General features: G+C 40.4%; 1 protein-coding gene across 2 annotated transcripts in view; it reads left to right on the top strand.

Moving 5' to 3' along the window:
* Positions 1-13,270: 13,270 nt before the first annotated feature.
* The window catches only part of TOX3 (TOX high mobility group box family member 3), an 89,682-nt gene continuing 80,081 nt past the window's right edge, over positions 13,271-22,871 (top strand). For both annotated transcript variants that reach the window (XM_065416861.1, XM_065416860.1), the window contains exon 1: positions 13,271-13,372. In XM_065416861.1, the coding sequence (XP_065272933.1) occupies positions 13,271-13,372 (102 nt within the window). The remainder of the gene's footprint in view (positions 13,373-22,871) is intronic.

Below are 22,871 nucleotides of genomic sequence, written 5' to 3'. Positions count from 1 at the left end.
GTGGAGCATGATCAAACCATGTGATGTGTCTTTCAATTAATTGCATGAAAATGTATAATGGAAAGTGTAGATGAGTATATTTAGTGCAGGCAGGAGAAAAAAAGGGTAAACTTTGTAATTCAGATGTAAAGTTCACCAGCTGTCTCTAAGACTTTATAAGTGAATTTAAGTAAAATAATTCTTTCAATAATCAACGTTTGGTTCTAGAGTACAATTAAAGTACCTGCCAATGACAAGTGCGCCTTCTTAAACTTGTGTAGAATATTAAAGAAGTTCAAGAAGAATTTGGACTGACCTTGATTAGGAACATATATGTTCCTCTTGATAAACACATTTCTCATTTAATTTCCTTTAAAAAGTAGATATCTTTTAAAATACATCTGTCTCCCTTTTCTTTCAATGATTTATATAGATTATATTCCATACCTGGGCATACATAAATAAATAGCACACCCACGCCCCTTATTTTTAACTGATGCTGAAGAAAAACATGCATGACAAAACCAACTGACTCTAAAAGAAGCATCTTGTCCCACTTTAAAATGTGCCTCTTTCAAGAAGGGGCTACATTTGGGCTACATTTCCTTAATTTCAGTTAAAGCCTTTACAACATTATTGAGACCCTTAACATTAATCCAAGTAACCATAATCAAATTAGCCATTCCAGTAATTTGTTTTCTTGAATAAGTTAATTTTCACATTAGTTTCTAATTTTTGTTGTTGTTTTGTTTTCAGCTCTAAGCTCAGTCCTGTTTCCACTGTGGTCCTTATCCCACAAAAACTATATGCTGGTATGGCAGAGTGCTGTATATAAAACAGTATGTAGACAATAGCAACAGGATATTCACTCTGGCAAAAAGTAATTTTATACTTTATTACATTATAGACAGGTTAATTTTGAAGGTGTATGAAACAGAGTTTTAAAGAATTAGGAACCTTTTTACTATAAGATACCAGTACCAGTACTGTCTGTACTCCAAAGACAGTAAATAACTTGAAATAATAATTTTCTGCCCTAACACGGTTAGAAATGTCAGATGTGAGTTGAGATGATGAAATAATTCAGACAAATAAAAACAAACGTGATCCTTCCACACAAAAATTAAAATAAATATTTTAGAAGTTTGAAAACAATCAATAGTTTCATGTTTTGTTTTTTTTCCAGTTTCACAAACGTCTGCACTTCCTGATTTTTGGCAAGGACCATAAGAAATGGGATTTCCACTAACCCCATACATCACTTTTGCCTCTGAAGCGATTGCAGTATCACAATATTGTGTATTTTAAGTAAAGTGTTATAATAATAACAACACTGGGCTCTTGTATGACCTTTTTCATTCATAGATTTCAACTGGATTGTAAGTATCATTAGTCCCAATTTACAGATGTGGTAAAGTGAGGTTAAGTGACTTGTTCAAGATCAAACTGTAGACTAGCAACAAACCCATGATTAGAACCCACCTGTTCTGGCTCCTTGGCCACTCTGCCTCCATAATAAAATACCATGTTTACTGCAGCAACCCTGGGCGGTGAATGTTGAGTGTTTAATGGTGCCCACTGTACCTGGGACAATTGTGTTGAGCAGAAGCATAGATATCAATGAATATCTGATTTAAATTCATGTTAATGGTAAAAGTGGTCTCTTATCAGACTCATTGTTTAGGAAGGAGGGAGGCTACTTCCTGTCATCAGTTTCATTTAGAAGTGCCAGCTGACCCTAAGATCTGATGAGAAAGTGACGTGGCCATGATTAAGATAAACTGTGATGAATTAAAATGCTGTTAATCATATCAACTCAAAAGTCAGCACTATAACTGTTATTTCATAGGATGAATCAAAATATTATTGATTCTCAGCTGTTGTTCTGGTAAGATTGCCATCTGGCTGGTTTTTAACCGGTCTGGCTGGGGAAGAAGTGCCAGGTTTTTTTTGCCCTTCTCCTGCTCCCCCACCCTGAGAGTGAAAGGGGAATAAATGCTCAGCAGAGACTTCCCATGGGCTTATCCTTTTCAGAGCTGAGTCTCCCTTGGAGGACTGGGCTGCCTTTCCCTCCTTCCCAGCATGCTCCATGATCAGTCAGATTCTGTAGCCTCCGCCTCAGTAAGAGGAATGGGGGTGGGGAGTTGATTGTGGGGCCACCTTCCCTGCTGGCTACTTGTGTATTTGACAGGGGACCAGAGCCACCTTCATCCCTGGTTGGACACGGGCTGGACTCAGAGTGCAGCAAGGCCTTGAACCACCCCAAGCTTCCCCCACCTGCACAGCCATCTGCATGAGGAGGGCAGAAAGGGGTCAGGCTGGTGGTGATAGGACACCTAAGAGTGGAAGAAGAGTGTCAGGCTGGTGGTGGAGGGGAGGCCAGTAGCCAGTTTTTCTGCGTCTTGGAGGTGGCAACCTTATGTTCTTGGTAAGTAGATTATAGGTCTGATCCAAAGCCCATTGCAATCAACAGGAAGGAGTCTTTCCACTGACTTCAGTGGACTTAGGCCCTAAGTAGGTTAGTTAGTAGCTCATCTTGCTGCTGTCCTTCTCTTGCCCTTTTTTACGTCTCATACTCCCTGTTCCTCTCTTGTTGCTCTGTGAATGGTTTGATGGTTGATGGGACTGTGGTACCCTCCCTTGAAGGACAACATCAGAGCTTGATCACTCACCCGAATCGCCATCTTCTTCCAAGAAGGATGGAGAATCAGAGGTAAGTCAGTCTAACAGTAGCGTCTCTAACAGCCCAAAACAATGGATAACACCACCTGTCATGTGATGGGGGATATCAATCTTTTGTAACTCTGTCCCATATCATGAGAGTGAGGCAAAGAAATAATCTCTTAACAACACTCCTGTGTGTCACACCCTTATTACAGTCAAAACATCTCTCTCTGACGTATTTCTTCTTCCCTTCCTCTTCACTTTCCTCATCCTCTTTTCCCCGCCCTAATTTTTCCTCTCTTTTTTCTCTCCCCTCTCCCAGTGTGGTGATTGTAACATCAGACAGAAATCACCAGTAGAATGGTTCACTCAAGTTGCTGTATTTGCACGGTACTGTATTGAAGTTCTGATTACCGAGGTTGTAAACATGTAAATGTTAGACAGATGGCATGGTCTACTCTATTGGATTGTGCATAGGATAGAACTAGGAACTCTTGAGGTATACTATAATCCTGGCTCCACTATTAACTCATTGTGGCCTTGGTTAAGTCACCTTAACCTCTCTGTGTCGCAATTTCTTTGACTGAAAAAGAAGGATAATGCGTGCATCCCACAGTATTGTATCCATTTTACAAAAGGAGAAACTGAGGTGCAGAGTTAAATGACTTGTAGAAAGTCTCACAGAGAATAATAAAAAGTTCTCCGGATACAACCTATGAACAGTCCTGATTTTCTGTGCTCTGCTCTGACACTAGACACTAGACACACTGCTTCCCCACGTCTACTACTTCATGGAAAACATACTTGCCAGGGATGTAACAAAACCAACTGGACTTGGAACATGAGGGTTTACAGATTTAAGTTGAAGATACTGTTTTTTAGGTGGGAGTGAATTTATATATGCATATTTTTGTAATATGTCTATTACTGATTCATTTAAATACATTTTCTGTGCTTGCCATAGACCAGGAGTCTGAGTGTTCTTTGTGGCTAATTGATCTGTGATGAGGATGATTCGGAAAAAAGTTTAGCTGAGGATGGAACAGAGTCATATTTTATGTGATACCTCCAGACTTAGTAATTGTTGGCACTACTAGACGTAGATTAGACTACCAACAAAAGGGTACATTTTAAAAAGTTTCTTCAAATTCAAGGCTGCCTGGTACAAAGAAAATCCTTGGCGAGAGTATTCCATTTATTGCAGAAAGATGCTTGCTTTATTACACCATGAAAAGAATAGAACACACACTTAAAATGACCAATACTTCATAAATACAACGGCTCTGAAAGAAAAAAAATAGTAGAATGCTAAAGCCATGGTTCTGTTAGAGGATATGAAAGTGAATAACCAAAGTGAAATTTACTGGGCCCCCTTAAATATATAAAATGATAGAAACGCTCTGGACCACATTATGTCCTTAGATAAACCAATGAGATCAATATGGCTTGGCTGTGTATGTGGCCATTAAAAGTGTAGCAGGAATTATTTGATTTATCTCATAAAGTGAATGAACTTGAAGAGATGTTGAGAAAATAAACCCCTTACATACCTGTTTTATTTTCAAAATTGTTAAATTCTCTATGGAACAATATCTCTATGGAACAATATCATACAAAACGTAATGCTTGTTCTAAAAGAAAGGTAATAAGCATGCATCCTAGTTTCCATTCCTTTCACCTTAAAATGATCCTTTGCTCTCACTTGATCAATTGCAACTGTCACTAGAAATTCATATCTACATCCTGTGACTAACTAGAGATGGTCGAAAACTGGAATTTTTATTCTGTGCAAAAAGCCATATTTTCTAAATTTCCCGTGAAACAAAACATTGTTTTCTTTCAGGTTAATTGAAATGTTTTATTTCAATAAAATCAAAATATTTTGTTACAATATTTTTAAAAAGTGAAAATTGCATTATAATTTATAAATAAAATTTAGTTGAAACAGACCTGTTCCATTGGAAAACTTTCGGTCAACTCTAGCGAAAAACAATTAGACTCCTGGGGACAAATCATGCTCACCTTAGTTATGCAAGTCCCATTGTATTCAGTGGAAATATGCCTATACATTGACTTAATAAAAACTGTATAAAAACAGAATAAGGCACTCAGGAGTTGCTCTCAGATTTCTGATAGTCTCTCAGAAAAACTGCTTGTCATAAATAATGTGTGGAGTCACAGCTAAGAAGTGCCTTTTCCTACCTTGCATAAATGTCTTCCAGGAGCATAGCCTCCAAGTGAATAGACAGATTTTGGTGCTTGCACTTGTTAAGCCTCATACAAAATTCTTCTCTCCTCTAGAAATTGGGTTGCCATCCCTGTCTACCTATCATTTTTCTGTCAATATTGTTTGTGGATGAGATCTCCAATAAAATTTTACATTCTGAAGGGCTATATGAATTCTGGAATAGACTCTGCACTTCTGCTATTTTTTTCATTTTGCAAATGACTTATTTGTCTCATGAGTGTAAATATTTTTGCTACATGGTAAATATTTTTGCATGAGTGCACTGTATACACACCATACACATTTCAACCATTTTTTGCTTCCAGCATCAAGTATATAAAGCCGTGAGCAAGCGACCAGGGAGCTTTGTGAACAGGGGCCACTAACAGGGAGTTTCGAGAGGGAGTTTGGAAGGGAGGCGTGATATACTTGCCATTCTTTAAAACCTTTAAACTAAACTATAATCACAACTTCTTGATTTAAACAAAAACTCTATCAGTAACCTAGGTAGCTGTAGGAGAGAATGCAGGCAGAAGCCCAGCAGCAGAGTGGGGGCTATCCCGTTTATTGCACTCAGTGTAGCATGTATGATTACCTGCCCTGTAGGTGGGTGGCGTATATGTGTATTCGGTGCAAGGAGCTCCTGGCCCTAGGAGACCGCGTACGGACTTTGGAGGCCAGGGTGGCGGAACTGGAGGAGCTAAGGGAGGCAGAGGTATGTTGATGAGGCTTTCTGAGACACTGTAGATTTGTCCCACCTCCGGTCAGACAGCCCCTGCGCTGTTAAGGAGAATGAAAGGCTCAGGGAAGGAGAGCAGTCAATGGGAGCAGAGGGAAACCTTCCAATAGTTGGGACCCTCCTTCCAGATGATGATGGGGTATCCTCTCGCACTGAGGTTACCTCTCTAGGGGAGGGAACTCCAGTCATTAGGAAAAGGCAGGTGTTAGTAATGGGAGATTCGATCTGTTGAGATAAATTAGAAACCTAGATAGCTGATTTGTGATGACCGGGAGAACCGTACGGTGACTTGCCTGCCTGGTGCGAAGGTTGCGGATCTCTCGAGCCATCTAGATAGACTTATGTGTAGTGCTGGGGAGGAGCCGGTGGTCGTGGTACATGTAGGTACCAATGACATAGGGAAGGGTAGGAGAGACGTCCTGAAGGCCAAATTTAGGCTGCTAGGAAAGAGACTGAAATCCAGGACCTCTATGGTGGCATTCTCTGAAATGCTCCCAGTTCCACGCGCAGGGCCAGGTAGGCAGGCAGAGCTTCAGAGTCTCAATGCGTGGATGAGACGGTGGTGTAGAGAGGAAGGTTTAGATTTATTAGGAACTGGGGAAACTTTTGGGATAGGGGGAACCTGTACAGGAAGGATGGGCTCCACCTAAACCAGAGTGGAACCAGACTGCTGGCACTTAACGTTAAAAAGGTTGCAGAGCAGTTTTTAAACTAAGAGATGGGGGAAAGCCGATCGCTGCAGCGGAGCACGTGGATCGGACAGAGACTTCTCTTAGAGGAGAGTCGATCGATAGAGATTCTCTAGGTTTTAGTCAGGAGCAGAGGATGGAAGAGGATAATGTAAGGGCCAGATCAGATGAGAAACATTCACATAAAAAAGAATCTCATATCAGAAAAGGGCAGACAAATAAACAGTGACAAGTTTTTTAAGTGCTTGTACACAAATGCTAGAAGTCTAAATAATAAGATGGGTGAACTAGAGTGCCTGGTGATAAAGGAGGATATTGATATAATAGGCATCACAGAAACCTGGTGGAGTGGGGACAATCAACGGGACACAATCATTCCAGGGTACAAAATATATTGGAAGGACAGAACAGGTCGTGCGGGGGGGTGGGGGGGGTGCGGAGTGGCACTATATGTGAAAGAAAATGTAGAATCAAAGGAAGTAAAAATCTTAAATGAATCCACATGTTCCATAGGATCTCTATGGATAGTAATTCCATGCTCTAATAAGAATATAACAGTAGGGTTGTATTATCGACCACCTGACCAGGACAATGATAGTGATGATGAAATGCTAAGGGAGATTAGAGGCTATCAAAATAAAGAACTCAATAATAGTGGGGTATTTCAATTATCCCCATATTGACTGGGTAAATGTCACCTCAGGACGAAATGCAGAGACAAAATTTCTCGATACTTTAAATGACTGCTTCTTGGAGCAGCTGGTACAGGAACCCACAAGGGGAGAGGCAATTCTCGATTTAGTCCTGAGTGGACCGCAGGAGCTGGTCCAAGAGGTAATTATAACAGGACCGCTTGGAAATAGCGACCATAATATAACAACATTTAACATTCCTGTGGTGGGAAGAACACCTCAACAGCCCAACACTGTGGCATTTAATTTCAGAAAGGGGAACTATGCAAAAATGAGGAGATTAGTTAAACAGAAATTAAAAGGTACGGTGACTAGAGTGAAATCCCTGCAAGCTACATGGACACTTTTCAAAGACACCATAATAGAGGCCGAACTTAAATGTATACCCCAAATTAAAAAACACAGTAAAAGAACTAAAAAAGAGCCACCGTGGCTTAACCATGTAAAAGAAGCAGTGAGAGATAAAAAGTCAGCTTTTAAAAAGTGGAAGTCAAATCCTAGTGAGGTAAATAGAAAGCATAAACAGTGCCAAATTAAGTGTACAAATGTAATAAGAAAAGCCAAAAAGGAGTTGAAGAACAGCTAGCCAAAAACTCAAAAGGTAATAACAAAATGTTTAAGTACATCAGAAGCAGGAAGCCTGCTAAACAACCAGTGGGGCCCCTGGACGATCGAGATACAAAAGGAGCACTTAAAGATGATAAAGTCATTGCGGAGAAACTAAACGAATTCTTTGCTTCAGTCTTCACGGCTGAGGATGTTAGGGAGATTCCCAAACCTGAGCCGTCCTTTGTAGGTGACAAATATGAGGAATTGTCACACATTGAAGTGTCACTAGAGGAGATTTTGGAATTGATAAACTTAACAGTAACAAGTCACTGGGACCAGATGGTATTCACCCAAGAGTTCTGAAAGAACTCAAATGTGAAATTGCGGAACTGTTAACTATGGTTTGTAACCTGTCCTTTAAATCAGCTTCTGTACCCAATGACTGGAAGATAGCTAATGTAACGCCAATATTTAAAAAGGGCTCTAGAGGTGATCCCGGCAATTACAGACAAGTAAGTCTAACGTCAGTACCGGGCAAATTATAGTAAAGAATAAAATTGTCAGATACGTAGAACATAAATTGTTGGGCAAAAGTCAACATGGTTTCTGTAAAGGGAAATCATGTCTTACTAATCTATTAGAGTTCTTTGAAGGGGTCAACAAACATGTGGATAAGGGGGATCCAGTGGACATAGATTTCCAGAAAGCCTTTGACAAGGTCCCTCACCAAAGGCTCTTACGTAAATTAAGTTGTCATGGGATAAGAGGGAAGATCCTTTCATGGATTGAGAACTGGTTAAAAGACAGGGAACAAAGGGTAGGAATAAATGGTAAATTTTCAGAATGGAGAAGGGTAACTAGTGGTGTTTCCCAAAGGTCAGTCCTAGGACCAATCCTATTAAACTTATTCGTAAATGATCTGGAGAAAGGGGTAAACAGTGAGGTGGCAAAGTTTGCAGATGATACTAAACTGCTCAAGATAGTTAAGACCAAAGCAGACCGTGAAGAACTTCAAAAAGATCTCACAAAACTAAGTGATTGGGCAACAAAATTGCAAATGAAATTTAATGTGGATAAATGTAAAGTAATGCACATTGGAAAAAATAACCCCAACTATACATACAATATGATGGGGGCTAATTTAGCTACAACTAATCAGGAAAGAGATCTTGGAGTCATCGTGGATAGTTCTCTGAAGACGTCCACGCAGTGTGCAGCGGCAGTCAAAAAAGCAAACCGAATGTTAGGAATCATTAAAAAGGGGACAGAGAATAAGACGGAGAATATCTTATTGCCCTTATATAAATCCATGGTACGCTCACATCTTGAATACTGCATACAGATGTGGTCTCCGCATCTCAAAAAAGATATACTGTATTGGCATTAGAAAAGGTTCAGAGAAGGGCAACTAAAATGATTAGGGGATTGGAACGGGTCCCATATGAGGAGAGATTAAAGGGGCTAGGAGTTTTCAACTTGGAAAAGAGGAGAATAAGGGGGGATATGATAGAGGTATATAAAATCATGAGTGGTGTGGAGAAAGTGAATAAGGAAAAGTTATTTACTTGTTCCCATAATATAAGAACTAGGGGCCACCAAATGAAATTAATGGGCAGCAGGTTTAAAACAAATAAAAGGAAGTTCTTCTTCACACAGCACACAGTCAACATGTAGAACTCCTTGCCTGAGGAGGTTGTGAAGGCTAGGACTATAACAGGGTTTAAAAGAGAACTAGATAAATTCACGGAGGTTAAGTCCATTAATGGCTATTAGCCAGGATGGGTAAGGAATGGTGTCCCTAGCCTCTGTTTGTCAGTGGGTGGAGATGGATGGCAGGAGAGAGATCACTTGATCATTACCTATTAGGTTCACTCCCTCTGGGATACTTGGCATTGGTCACTGTCGGTAGACAGGGTACTGGGCTGGATGGACCTTTGGTCTGACCCAGTATGGCCAGTCTTATGTTCTTATGTTACACTGTTAATTTTGATTCTTTGGAGGTTTGAAGTAGGTAGACACTGACTGAACCTGAAGCTGATTACAGTATTTTTTTTTATATTATATATTTTTTGCCTCATGCCATGCCTCTCTGCAATCAGCGTACAATAAGGTGCAGGGATCTCTGCACTGGAGTCTTTCAACTGGGAAGTTGCAGTGGCTCAAGGCAACCATTACCTCCCCTCTCCTGGGATGTGTGCAGTCAACATGTTGATGGCTCTGGCTGAGGAGAGTCTATGGAAAGTTTGTTGGGGTGACGTGCTGATTCCCACGGCATCCCAGATGGAGCTTAAAGGTTTTCCTCTTACGTGGACTCTATGAGAAGGAATCATGGGTGCTGTCATTTGGATTTCCCTGTGCTAGCAGGAGTGAATCGAGCCAGAGGATGTAACAAATATTAAAATGGTAAGAGCACGATTGCGACAATATCCCCTTTTTAAAATCCCGTGTGTCTTTCAGGTGTCTGCAAAAATTAATTTAGGACACATCATGATTGGTGCTGGTCATGTCATTTACAGTTTACAGCCCAATCTGCCTATACAATGCAAAATGGATCATCTTCTTACACACACACACGTGCACACACACATGTACATACATATATATATATAAGACCTGCCGACATTTGGTTATGAAATGATATAATGGGGAGGATTGTCAGTTTGGACTGTGCAAGGGACTTTAATTGGTGGACTAGGGTTCTGGTTGTACGGGTATCTCTTATAATTGTGCCGTTCAGGACTCAGCCACATAGATGTCTCTCCCTCATTTCCTCAGACCCATGAAAGTGCAAGAAAATTGTACATATCTAAATTTTCTTGTAAGTTAGGAGAGTTAGACACTAGCCTGTTGGACCCTAAAGTCTGCAGCTGCCTCTTTCTGTGGAGCCTTTCAAAATGAACATCTTTTAAAAATAATCTAGGCACTTCTTTGTATAACATATATTTTGTGCTGAAATCCTTTGCTTATTTTTTTTAAATGATATTAAAAGCCTTATGAACACAATACCATTTCAAGAACTGCAACGTGTATAGGAATATTCTCTCTTCTCAAGAGGATGAGGACCTTTGGACACAGATCTGGCCAGTTTCTACTGGTGGTGGGTTTTTAAGGATTTGCAGTTGGGTGCTAGGGTGGACCTACGCTCAAAGATAGGCTGCCTTGGCTTCCTAACTGCTGGAAGTTAGGAGAGGAGGGGCAGCCTTCTTTTGGATCCACAGACCCATCTTTTCTCTGTCCTGGCTCCTTCACAGTCTGGGGTCACAAGCACCCTTTATTTTTCTGTCATCTGGTTTTATGAAGGGTAAAATGAGCAGATGTACAAGACATGTCCCCTCCTACAACAACTGTACAGAAATATGAATGCTACCATACAGGGTCTTGTTTAAAAGTTCTGTGGCTAACATTTTTGGGATACAAAAGCCTCCATAGATCTCTATTGTGACATCAGATCCAATAATGTGGTGACTATGGTTGAGTAAACATATTTGGATTACTGTTCTCCCTTTCACATTGGCTTCCAAAGAATTTGAGAGAGAGAGAGAGAGAGAGAGCTAGCTAGCTTTTGTGGGCAGGCTATTATGTTTTAAAGCCTTAGTGTGATATTATGCTAGAAGAATCTTTTTCTTTCTTCTACTTCCAGGTTCAGCTAGCAAGATATCACTATGAATCAATAAAGTACATTACAAAACAAGCTGCAATTTAAAAAAATGCAGTGGTGGAAGTTACTCACCTACAATCTTTCAAGAAAATAGGACAGGAATTGAAAGGTCCGGTTACATCCAGTTATTGGAATACCTTTTGAATACAAAAGAAGACCAAAAATAAATAAGAAGGAAAGAAAGTTTGTCAAATGAAAACAAACTAAAGGAAATAGTATGGAAAATTATTAGAATTTTTTCAAGTGAATAATGGCCTTGTGTCTCTAGATACAAGATATGGAAAGTGTTGAGGAGGAAGGAAAGAAGGAGTAGATCTTGCTAGGGAAACTGCAGTCTGCTCTGGGAGTCCTAGAGTGGTGGATGAGTACAAGGCAACTAAAAACAAGGGGGGAAACGGAGGAGCAGGAAGGACACAAAGAGGTGGGGAAGACATGGGCATGTGGATTAAGGGAAACTGAGGAATATATGTGGGGAAAGGGGAGAATGGATCAGAGCAATGGGGAGGGGTAGGCATGTGTGTGTATATGTACAAACTGTTCACTATGTGTGTGTATGCATGCATTGTACACTTTGCATGAACTTTGCATTATAATGTTTACCTTAAGTAGGTTATGTACACTTGCATGTGTAGCTGTGTGTGCAGTCTGTATGCACTTTGCTTCATGTGTGCATTTATGTGTTCACAGTATGCACATTGGGCACTGTGTGCGCACTGTTAATATTTTAAGCATTTATATAACACTTCAACTGTAGCTTTAAGCCCTGTGCATTGTATTTGTGACTGTGCGTGCACATGGGGTATGTGCTGTACACTGTATATGTGACTGTGTGCAAGCACTGGGCTTTCTCTATTCACTCCACACTTGGTATTGGATGGGGTATGTGCACGCACTGTATTCTGTGTGCAGGGGGTGTGTATATCTGTGCAAACACTGTGTGGCACTGCCTAGGCACTCCGTGGATGGATGTGCAGTGTCCTCTGTGCACTTTTTGGCTGGGTCTGTGCTCTGTATGTAGCTGTGGGTGCGCAGGTGTCTGTGCAGCCTATTGACCCTGTACATGCTCGCCGAGTGTGCACCCAGTGTGCGTGCTCCGCAGGGGTGCGTGCGTGCGCACTGTCCCCCGGTGCGCGCGCAGTGTGCTGTAGTCCGGCTGTGCGTGCGCACGGGGGCATGCCCGGCGAGTGCGCGCCGGGCTCCGTGTGGAGGAGCGCTGGCTGGCTGGCAGGGAGCGCCAGCTGCTCGCCGTGGGAGGGGTGGGAGCGCGGGGAGGGGCCCCAGTCCCTTGTTCCACCCGCTTCACTTATTCATTCCTCCTGGGGAACGGTGCCAGTAGCGGCAGCAGCGGCGGCTCCTCTGCTTCTCCAGCACTTTGAACTCCACTCAGTGTAGCCGAGGGGGGTGGGAGCCCTCCCCCCTCGCCAGCGCCCTCCCCCACCCCACCCCGCCTGGTTTCACCCCCTCCCGGACAGCGGGGCTGGGCAGCTCTTTCTCTCCCGCTTGCCTTGCAGCCAGGCTTGGATTGTCTGCGGGCAGAGGGGTGAGCGGGACCCTGCTTCCTTCCCCTGGCAGCGGGGCAGCCTTTTGTTCCCCCTCTGGCCGGCGAGCCCCGGGCAGAGCTCACAGCCCCTTCCTGGGGCAGGCAGGGCGCCGTGGGGAGAGCCGCTGCTTTATCAGCGCCGGGCGCGTGGCTTCTTTGTGTACAGCTGCTCCCGAAGGCAGAGGCAAACCCTGTGGCTTGGCACTGAGCTTTTTCCAAAAACAACAGCCCCTCCTGCCTCCCCCACCCCGGCAGAGAGAGACACCTACCTGGGCTGCTCCACCTCCTCCCTCTCCCTTGTTTACCTGCACTTTCCCACCGCCTCTTTCTTCTCTCTCGGTCTCTGCCCTCCCTCGGTCCCTTCCCTTGTCTGTCCCCCTTGCCTCAAAGGAAGATTCGGCTCCCTCGCTAGCTCCAGCAACTTGGTCCTTTCCCTGAAGCAGAGATCCAGGGAAGGGAACTGAAGGTGGATCTGTTATAACCTCCCAGCGCTTTTCTCGAAGTGCACTTCTTGGACCAAAACCACCCCCAGCATGGATGTAAGATTTTACCCAGCTGCAGCTGGCAGCTCTCTTCCCGGAGACCCTTCCAATCTGGACTTTGCCCAGTGTTTGGGTTACTACAGCTACAACAAGGTGAACATTTCTGTTCTTCTTCATTATTCTTCTGGTTGCTGTTATATTGCTTATCTCTGTATGTATTAGAGTTTGGTGTATGCCGGGGGGGTCGGGGGGAGGGATATCAGGAGGTGGGGATTTTAAGTACTGATCGGGAAGGTTAAAACTTACTTTTCGAAACTGCGAAATGGGACACAATGTGCTTAAAAAGTTTAAATGCTCACTTTCCCCCCTGGCATGCATTGATGGAGAGAACCGCTGTGATTTTTGCTCTGTGAGAATATTTCCATCTCCCCCCAGTCTGAAAGGCACAGCTTTGTAATGTTGCATTTACATCTGTAAACACAAATGTGTTACACTTTGAACAGCTACATCATGTTACCGCTTGTAGCGTTTCATTGGCCACAAGAGAATTACTAAGGAACCAAGTGTTTTCATCTAGGCAAAGGATCTTGTTTAGTTTTTTTACAATATAACTTTAAGATGCGCTGCTTTTCCCCCGCATGTCGGGAACAATGGACAGCTTCTTTGAGTCCGTAATAGCAGAGTGGGATTTCTATCCAGGGCCAGCACTTCTGAAGTTTTCCAGGGGCTGGACCCACTTCTGCTCCCAGTGTTATGTTATAGCAGAGTTCGGATGGAAATGGTGCTTCAAGATAGTGCATCTCTGTTGTGGGGGAAAGAAAGACATTATTCTAATAACTCGTTCTTTCAGATTATTTCAGATCAGTTTTATCGAGTCTCTAAGTAAAGGATTATTACAAAGTGGAGGATTATCTAGAGGTTTATGTACCTCAGCTGCTAACTTTAAAAGGGAATAAACATTTTGATTTGGATACTGTCAATGAAGTTGCAGTACTGCTTACTGTATTTGTTTTTCACACCTTTCTTGTGGCTTGTATGGATTTCAGAACAGATGTTGCTAGTCAGAAGGAGTAGATGTTCCCCAGTGGGTTCTAGCCCACGAAAGCTTATGCCCAAATAAATTTGTTAGTCTCTAAGGAGCCACAAGGACTCCTCGTTGTTTTTGCTGATACAGACTAACACGGCTACCACTCTGGAACCCAGTGGCTCAATTTATTTACAAAATATGTGTTTAAATAATATCAAGACAGTTTGTTTCACAAATTACCAAAATCTGGAATATGTGAAGTTTAAGAATGACACTGTGACTCATGCTATTTTGAAAAAGACTTAGCTGTTTGCACTGCTGTGTGTCAATAGCACATTGAGCTATTAGCACTGGGCCCTCTCACATGCACATAAAGATCCCTTTCACACTGTGTTTTTCCTGGTGCTGTGTTTGCCCAACCTCTGGGGCCTTTTGTGATGTACTATATGAAATGTTGGGGAAAGAAAGGGTGCTGCACAAAGTGTTAACTTATGTTAACTCTGATTCTAGAATCCTTTGCGAATGCCTCCTTAAAGTTTGAGGAAACACAGAGATCACTTTAACGGAGAAATAATTTGGGATCAAAATAAATGGATGGAACAATATCTGAGTATGGAGAAACTTTCTCATGAAAAAATAACATACAAGTGGATATCACAAGTATACTTTTCTATTCCTCTTCAAATAATAATTCTAACTTCAATTGCTGCAATGTTGAAGCTTGTGAGTGCTTTTTTGGGGGGCTGCCTTGCTATTCAAAACATAGATATACTTTCACTGGGAGATGTAGAACAGACTTCCCGGGAAATGTACATGACTCACACATTGCGCATGCTCTCAGCGAATCCAACACGGAGGCTATTGGCATGCTGCTTTGTTAATAGTTAATATTAAAAGAAAACGTGAATGAAGATAACATGAGTGTTAAGCTTTGAATGCTGTTAAAGGCTTCAGAATGCTAAAATGCCTAGTAAATATGCACTGTTGTTTGGTACACCAACTAATTTTGAAAACCTGAGTCATTTACTTGACATAAATTTATTTATTCATTAACATTTTTATTTATTATACACCTCATGTACTTATTTCAGGAGCCACTACAGATACTGTGTAAATTCTTCTTGATTCAGTGATTGTTACATCCAAAATCTTGAATAGCTCCAAAACCAGAAGTTTGTTGTGTAAACTCAGTTGGTGCACATGCACATAAAGTTCACATCTAAAATCACCATACCGAATACATTTTTATTGTGGCCAGGAAAGGAAATAGTACACATATACAGCAAACATTAGAAGTAACCAACTTCTTGACCTGTAAGATTTTTGGAAAACCTAATGCAAGTTCCATTTTTCTGTACTTGTACACAGTTTTGGTAAAGACTAGTAGGCCAAGCTTCAGCCTATAGCAGAAGACGTTTTTATGACCAGAGGAGAACTTGTAATAGATCTACATTGTGTGAGTTGTTACAGATAAAGCTTTGCATGTTAAGGGCCTGATCTTGAGCGGATGTGTGCACCCACAGTTCCTAGAGATGTTATTGGGATTGGTGGGTATCATTTCCCGTTAGGATCAGTCTGGAAAGCAATAGCATACTGTGCAGGTGTTTCAAGAACAGAAGTGCAATCTCTGATTGAGTTCCTAGAAGGGAGGCTCCTGTTCTATAATAAGTTAGATTCGACTTCTACCTATACTAAATAGCTCACCTAGTAGTTACTCTCTTGCATGGAAAATATACTCCCCACCCCTTAAAAACAGAGTTCACAAAGGAAGGTTAGACTAGACAATCACAATGAGCCCTTCTGGCCTTAAAATATATGCATCTTTTCAAGTTTTCTTATTAAGTTTAGTTTTGAAGGATTCCCCCCCTCCCCCCGCCTCCCCAGATATGCTTAGGCAAAATAAACTATTTTAGTCACTGGGCTCAATTGAAAGCATAGAACTCAAGGGTGAAATCCTGGCACCATTGAAGTCAATGGTACATCTCCTATTGACTTCAATGTGGCCATGATTACATCCCAGGTCTTTGAGGCTTTGTCTTCACTACCCGCCGATCCGGCGGGTAGCAATCGGTTTTTCGGGGATCGACTTACCGCGTCTAGTGAAGACGCGGTAAAATCGATCCCTGATCGCTCTGCCGTCGACTCCGGAAATCCACCTCGGCAGGAGGCGGCAGCGCGGCAGCGGTCGACTTTCCCGCGTCCTCACCGCTAGGTAAGCCGACCTAAAATACGCAACTTCAGCTACGGTATTCACGTAGCTGAAGTTGCGTATCTTAGGTCGGACCCCCGCTGCAGTGTAGACCTAGCCTAAGACTCCCAGCTGAGTTCCCTGTCCACTGGACCACTCTGCCTCATTGTTACAATCTGTATCATATTCTTCTTGTAATGTGCCAGTGACATTACCTGTGACAACTGAGTTGCTGTGGAAAAAATGGTATGATTACAAGTAAAATGGTTTCATGTTGGAACATATCACTGCATAAACAACACAGTTTCTATGAAAATATTGCCAGTATGATTAAAAAGTGTAGTTGACAATTCATGAGTCAGCCACTGCAAATTAATTGTTGAGTTATGAGGTCTAAAAATTTCAACACAAGCACTGATGTTGGGTAAATACACTATAAAGATAATCATTGGAGCAGAATTCTCACTCTAACATAACGCTCTCACCCTCCGCCTAAGGGACAATCTCTCTGTCACTCCTCTGGAGGCCATGTGACTCTGCCTACCCCTAAACAGAGCTCTGGCATAAACATCACAACCTAACCCTGAATCTGCAGGTATGCAGTACACAAGAAGTCTAACTTGATTTCTTCCACCAGAACAGTCTCTAAAAGTTGCTACTCTCAAGCTTAATGTCACCCTGTTGGTTACTCAGTGTTGTGGTAATTATTTCCAAGGGGTAGCACCTTGATTTCGAAGACTATTAGTTTTGGAAATCAGATAGGCCCCTCCTGCAGTGTATTTAAGCACAAGTTTAACTTCAAGTACTAGAATAGTCCAAGTATTATTGTTTGTATTATAGTAGCTTCTAGATATTTCTAAATTAGGATTCTATTTTGCGAGGCACTGTACAAGCACATAGTATGCTCCAAAGGGCTTACAAAATAAATAGCTAAAGAGCAATAGGCGAAACAGAGGCACAGAAAGGTGAAGTGATTTGTCCAAGGTCACCAGCATAGCCAGGAATAGAACCAAGAATTTAGACCAGTGCCTTATCTGGTCCATACTGGATCTCATTTACTTCAATATGATTAGTTACATATTTAAAGTGAGGTATGTGCTTAAATGCTTTTCAGGATTGGGCCAGTAGTTCATAAATTTTCCATACAGTTGTGACGGTAGTTGGGTAATCAAAGTACATAACCTGCCCCTCTGTGTGTTAGGACTGCTGGTGGTTCTCAAGGAGGAGACCCATCTCTGATTGGTAGAATTGTATGAGGGATGGCAGTATGCCTCATTCTAGTTCAGGTCTGTTATATTTATATGCACTAAAAAAATCACCATAAAAGAGTTGTAAAAAAATTATTAAAAGTTGAGACACCAGCTGTTACACATTCTGCTTCTGTCTTGCTCCCTTTTATGCTGATAGAAAGTAATTTTGGATGTAGGCTATAGTATAATGTGTTTTTTTTCCTAAATAAACTTTTTCCAGTTACTGAATAGATTACATGCCTTGAACTGAAAATGTTTATGGAACTTTTTGTCATAGAGAATAAGGAAGTCTGTATAGCAGCCACAATTCTCATGGTGCTTTTAAAATAAACAAACCAAAAAAAAAAAAAAAAAAAGCACCACATCCTGGTGCTTAAGTGAGTTATCATATTAGAACTGAACAAAATTTGCTGTATTATTTAACAGTTTACATTTTTATTGAAATACAGTGTATTTATTCCATACAGATGCTCTTGAAGGTCAAAAATTTCAAATTTGGGTGCCTAAATTTAGGCACCAAAATCCATATTTCGATGCCAGAGTTTGACGTTTTTGGCTGAAATATCTTGTATCTTATGGGTTTAATAGAGGTAGAGAAGAGACAGCAGTAGCCTGGGTCATGGGGAGCCTTTAGTCTGGCTGTACAGTAGTGAATGAAAGGAAAACTCTGTTTCCTTTTGGTGGCTGAGGACCCCGGGCACATAAGCTGAATGCCTTAAGACCTATGCAGCAGTGTGCGTTTTCAGAGAGAAATATGAGTTTTAAGTTGTCTGTAACACTCTATTGCTGCTCAGTCATGTTTACGCTGATCATATAAACATAGGTTTCACCACATGTCCCAGACAACTTATCTAAAGACAATGGTTATGAGATGGGAGACAATTCAAATAAGGGTCTGTGATCTCTCCCCTTATCACCTCTTTTTGGATTACCATTTTATCACTAGTATAGTTCCGTGATCCTCCTGGACAGCTGACAGATTTACTGAACTGTCACTTGCCCAAAATGGTAAACAGATCTGTCAACATTTCAGCACTGTACAGGCAACTTCTGTGGGGAACCACAGAATAGTGCAAAATGTCCCCCCGATCTCTGGGGACCAAGAATATTCCATCTGAGATTCCTTTTGCTCCAAAGAGGCATGAATTCTGATATCACTGAAACCTTTGTCAAGCCAGTGTGCTTTACTAATACAGGCTTCATGAGGAACAGTGAAAATCCAAAAGTAGAATAAAAATTACAGTTTGTGCCATCACTAGCTCTTGCAGTACGTTGTCTTTCTGAAGAATGATCTACAGCTTTTCATGACTTGAGTCTTCTTGAACAGCTAGCTTAGAAAACAAGCCCCCTAAATGTCAAGTGCAGCAACTTTACAAAGGACTATGTTGTTTTGAAGGAGCTTGTGCATAGTGGTGACACTAATTGGATTGTGCAATGTATAATTTTTTTGTTCAAATAATGCAACTTCTGTATTGAATAAACCATTTGTATGTATGACACAGGGAGAAATTGGTTTTAAAAACAGTTAACATAGCAGAAGCTGTTTTCTCTTGATGATTTGTCAGCAAGTTTCATTACAACTAATTACAATTTAATCAGCAAGGACTTTTAATGAAGTACCATCGTGTAAGAAAAGTAAAGTGCGATAGTTTATTGTTAAAGGTTTTCTGAAGTATGTTTAGTATGGCATATGAAAAGCCCAAACAGGTATCATTAAAAAATATGAAGAGATAGTTTGTAACAAATTAATTCTCATAAAAATATTTCCAAGAACGAGGAAAATTATTTTTAAATATCCTTTTGAGACCTGTTCTCATAAGATTGTTTACTTTAAATATTATTCTTTGATATAAAATGATCGTGTTCAGTGCTACCGAGGAAGTGAGGTGAAATTTTGGTAGCAATATTACAGGTAATCATTTATATTTCACCACAATGGCTGGGACTGCCAATTACAGTAGAATCTCAGAGTTACGAACTAACCAGTCAACCAGACACCTCATTTGGAACCGGAAATATGCAATCAGGCAGTAGCAGAGGACCCCCCCCCCCAAACCCCAAATACAGTATAGTACTGTGTTAAATGTAAACTACTAAAAAAAAAATAGGGTAAGTAGCATTTTTCTTCTGCATAGTAAAGTTTCAAAGCTGTATTAAGTCAATGTTCAGTTGTAAATTTTTGAAAGAACAACCATAATGTTTTATTCAGAGTTACCAACGTTTCAGAGTTATGAACAGCCTTCATTCCTGAGGTGTTCGTAACTGAGTTTCTACTGTATTATATTTTTTGCACAGTGCCTAGCACAATAGGCCAAACTGGTTGTAGCCTTTAGGTGGTACTTATTGCAATGTAAATATTATAATTATTATTGATTTGTTGTGTTGTAGCCTTGTTGGTCCAGGATATGAGACAGACAAGGTGGGGTGAGGTAATATCTTTAAGTGGACCAATTTCTCTTGGTGGAAGGGACAAGTTTTTGAGCTTTATTATTATTATTATTATTTTATTAGTGTTACTAATAATGGATTTGAGTAGTTTCATTGAATTCAGTGACACTATAAAAACACCCAAGTTATGTAGACATAAAATAGATAATTCAGTGGGATTATTCAAATGCCTAAGTGTTTTTGTAGAATCAAGATCTTAAATGCACAATATGCCTTTTTAATCTGTAGACTCCCATTGCTGTTTACAGCATGATGTAAAATTGGGTACTGCACTGACAATATGCAGCCAAATACCTAATGGCAAGGCTGAGTACTCAGATGCTTAAAACTCTTATCTGATAGCAGTTGTCCATACTGTTACCTCTCTATCTTATGTATTTATAGAGTGCCAGTCACCCTAGTATCTTGGAGATGATTTCTACCAAAATTGAGAACTCCAGGGAGAAAAACTAATCAGGAATTTAGATAACAAAGTCACACAAGAACCTTCTGGTCTCTACGATTGTTAAATTAAGATGAAGCCTTTGATGAGATCATGTTTGCCCATTATTAAATGTTTATTTTTATAATAAGGTTACCATTTCATATCTGTTTCCTTGTGTCCTAGCGCCTGTCAGCCCAAATCCAAATGCTATTTTTTGTGTGTTCTGTCTACTTGCAATGAAAACAACATATTGAAAAATACAGAAATTTAATACAAATATTGAACTTGTAATAACAGAGGGGAAAATCCTTTATTCTAGAATTACTCCTCAGATTTGCAATTTTCATATCAAAATAGATGGTTTATTTGACAACACTTGGTGTATATATAAAGTCATTTTCACAGTTTCCCCTGCATAGTCAGTTAGCTGGTCCGTTTCTCATTTGTGAGCGACCCCTTATAAACATCAGCATGGGAGCAGAAAAACCCTTATAAAGTTTAATAATTTCCTCTCCTCCTCTTCCCCCCCCCCCAAAAAAAAATTAAGACTTATTATTAGGCGGTTCTCCGTCAAACAGGAATTTTTGAAATTGGTCAATTTAAAAAAAAAATTCAAGTTGACGGTGTCCCTTTAAGCTGATATAAGATTTCTTGGATAGAAATACAGTGTGTTTCCTTTCATGAGCATTTTTGGGTTTTAACTTTGTTTATACTCATTTAGGTCTGATCCAATGTGGGAATTGTTTCATTGACATATATGGGCACTAGATCAGGCCAATTCTTGGTGTTTCACGGGAAAAATAATTTGCAACTCAGTATTTTGTTTTTGCTACCGCAAAGTAGAATCCTTCTCAATGTGTGGTTCATCTTGACCCTGCATTATTCCTCTTGGACACAAGTTTGCACAGGGATATCCAAGAGCTAACTCTGGTGGAGGAGAGGTGGATGTGGCATACACAGAAGGTAAAGGTATGTTAGTGTGCGACTGGGCAACTGCTAGAAGCAGGGATCTGTTTGAGTTCTCTTCCTGGATACTGCAACTGTTTTGGTTTGGATCTCATCAGCTGCTGGTCCTGGAAGTTGCTGTGGAGAGGCAATGGTACATCTCTCCTTCTCTTTCTCCCCATTAATGTATAAAATGAATGATTTGGGCCTCAATACCTTTACATCTGCATTTTCTTATCTTCAGTTAACTCTCGCCACTAAGACATCTTAATGGAACTACCACATAAGTAAAGATACATGTGTAAATGAGATTCAGAAGCTCATAGCTACCTGTATTACAAAGTCAATTGTCCTTTCCTATTTTACTGAAAAATGCACCCAGTTTTTGGAGTGAGTGCCTTCTTATGGGTTGAGCTTTTGTGGATGTCTCTTATCCACTAAAGTAAAACAATAGTAAAGTTTACATGTAATTTTCAGTTTGAAAGCTACTTTCCCTTTCAAACAGTAATTGCAAATCCTTTTTTTGTTGTTGTTGTAAAACTGCTTTTACTATGAAACAAACTCTTCACACCTGGTGTAAAAACCAGCCGTCCTCATTTGCACTTCTACTGGTGATCCTGAAACTTGGGGGTTCTATTTAACACTGAAGAATGGGCACACCATTTGCATTGAAATCAAGTAGTTTAAAAAGAAAAGAAGAGAGAGTAATACAAGAAAATTAGCAAACATTTCAAAACTGGGTACCTGAAGTTAGGCACCTGAATCCATATTTAATCCCCGCAAACACTTACACATGTGAACAATTTTATGTGCATGAGTAATCCCATTAAGCTCAATGGGATAACTTGCATGTGTAAAGTCAGTCACATATGTAAGTGTTTGTAGGATTGGGTCATATTTAAATACCTTAAACATTGATTTAGATGCCTAATTTTAATGTGAAATATTTTATGATAATTGTGCAAAAATTGACTGAGAGGCAGAGAAGAGCTGCTTATTTTCAAAGCAGAAGATATTTATCTCATGACTGAGCTCTTTTAGAGTTTCTCTATTTATAGTTCTCATCCTGCTTTTATAAATAGCTGCGTTTCAGATGGTTTAGGAAATTGGCATACTCTGTCTTATTCATAAAAGCATATTTGTTAAATTAAATTATACTTTTATTCATAAGCTAGTTTCTGATTGGCAGAGGTTTGTCTTTTTTTTAGCAGTTTCAAGTTGGTAGAATAAACAGTATTGAATTTAATTAAGTTAAGTGTTACTTAGGTATTGGAAAATTGATATTCAGTATGCTTTAGAAAATAGAATTTTTAAAAGCATAACTTTGTTAGGTTTTTAACCTGTAAGCATAAAGATACAATACTACTACT

Source organism: Emys orbicularis, chromosome 14 (assembly GCF_028017835.1).
Source record: "Emys orbicularis isolate rEmyOrb1 chromosome 14, rEmyOrb1.hap1, whole genome shotgun sequence".
NCBI lineage: Eukaryota > Metazoa > Chordata > Testudines > Emydidae > Emys > Emys orbicularis.
Note: the sequence above shows the minus strand (reverse complement) of the source record. Positions and strands in the feature narration are given on the sequence as shown.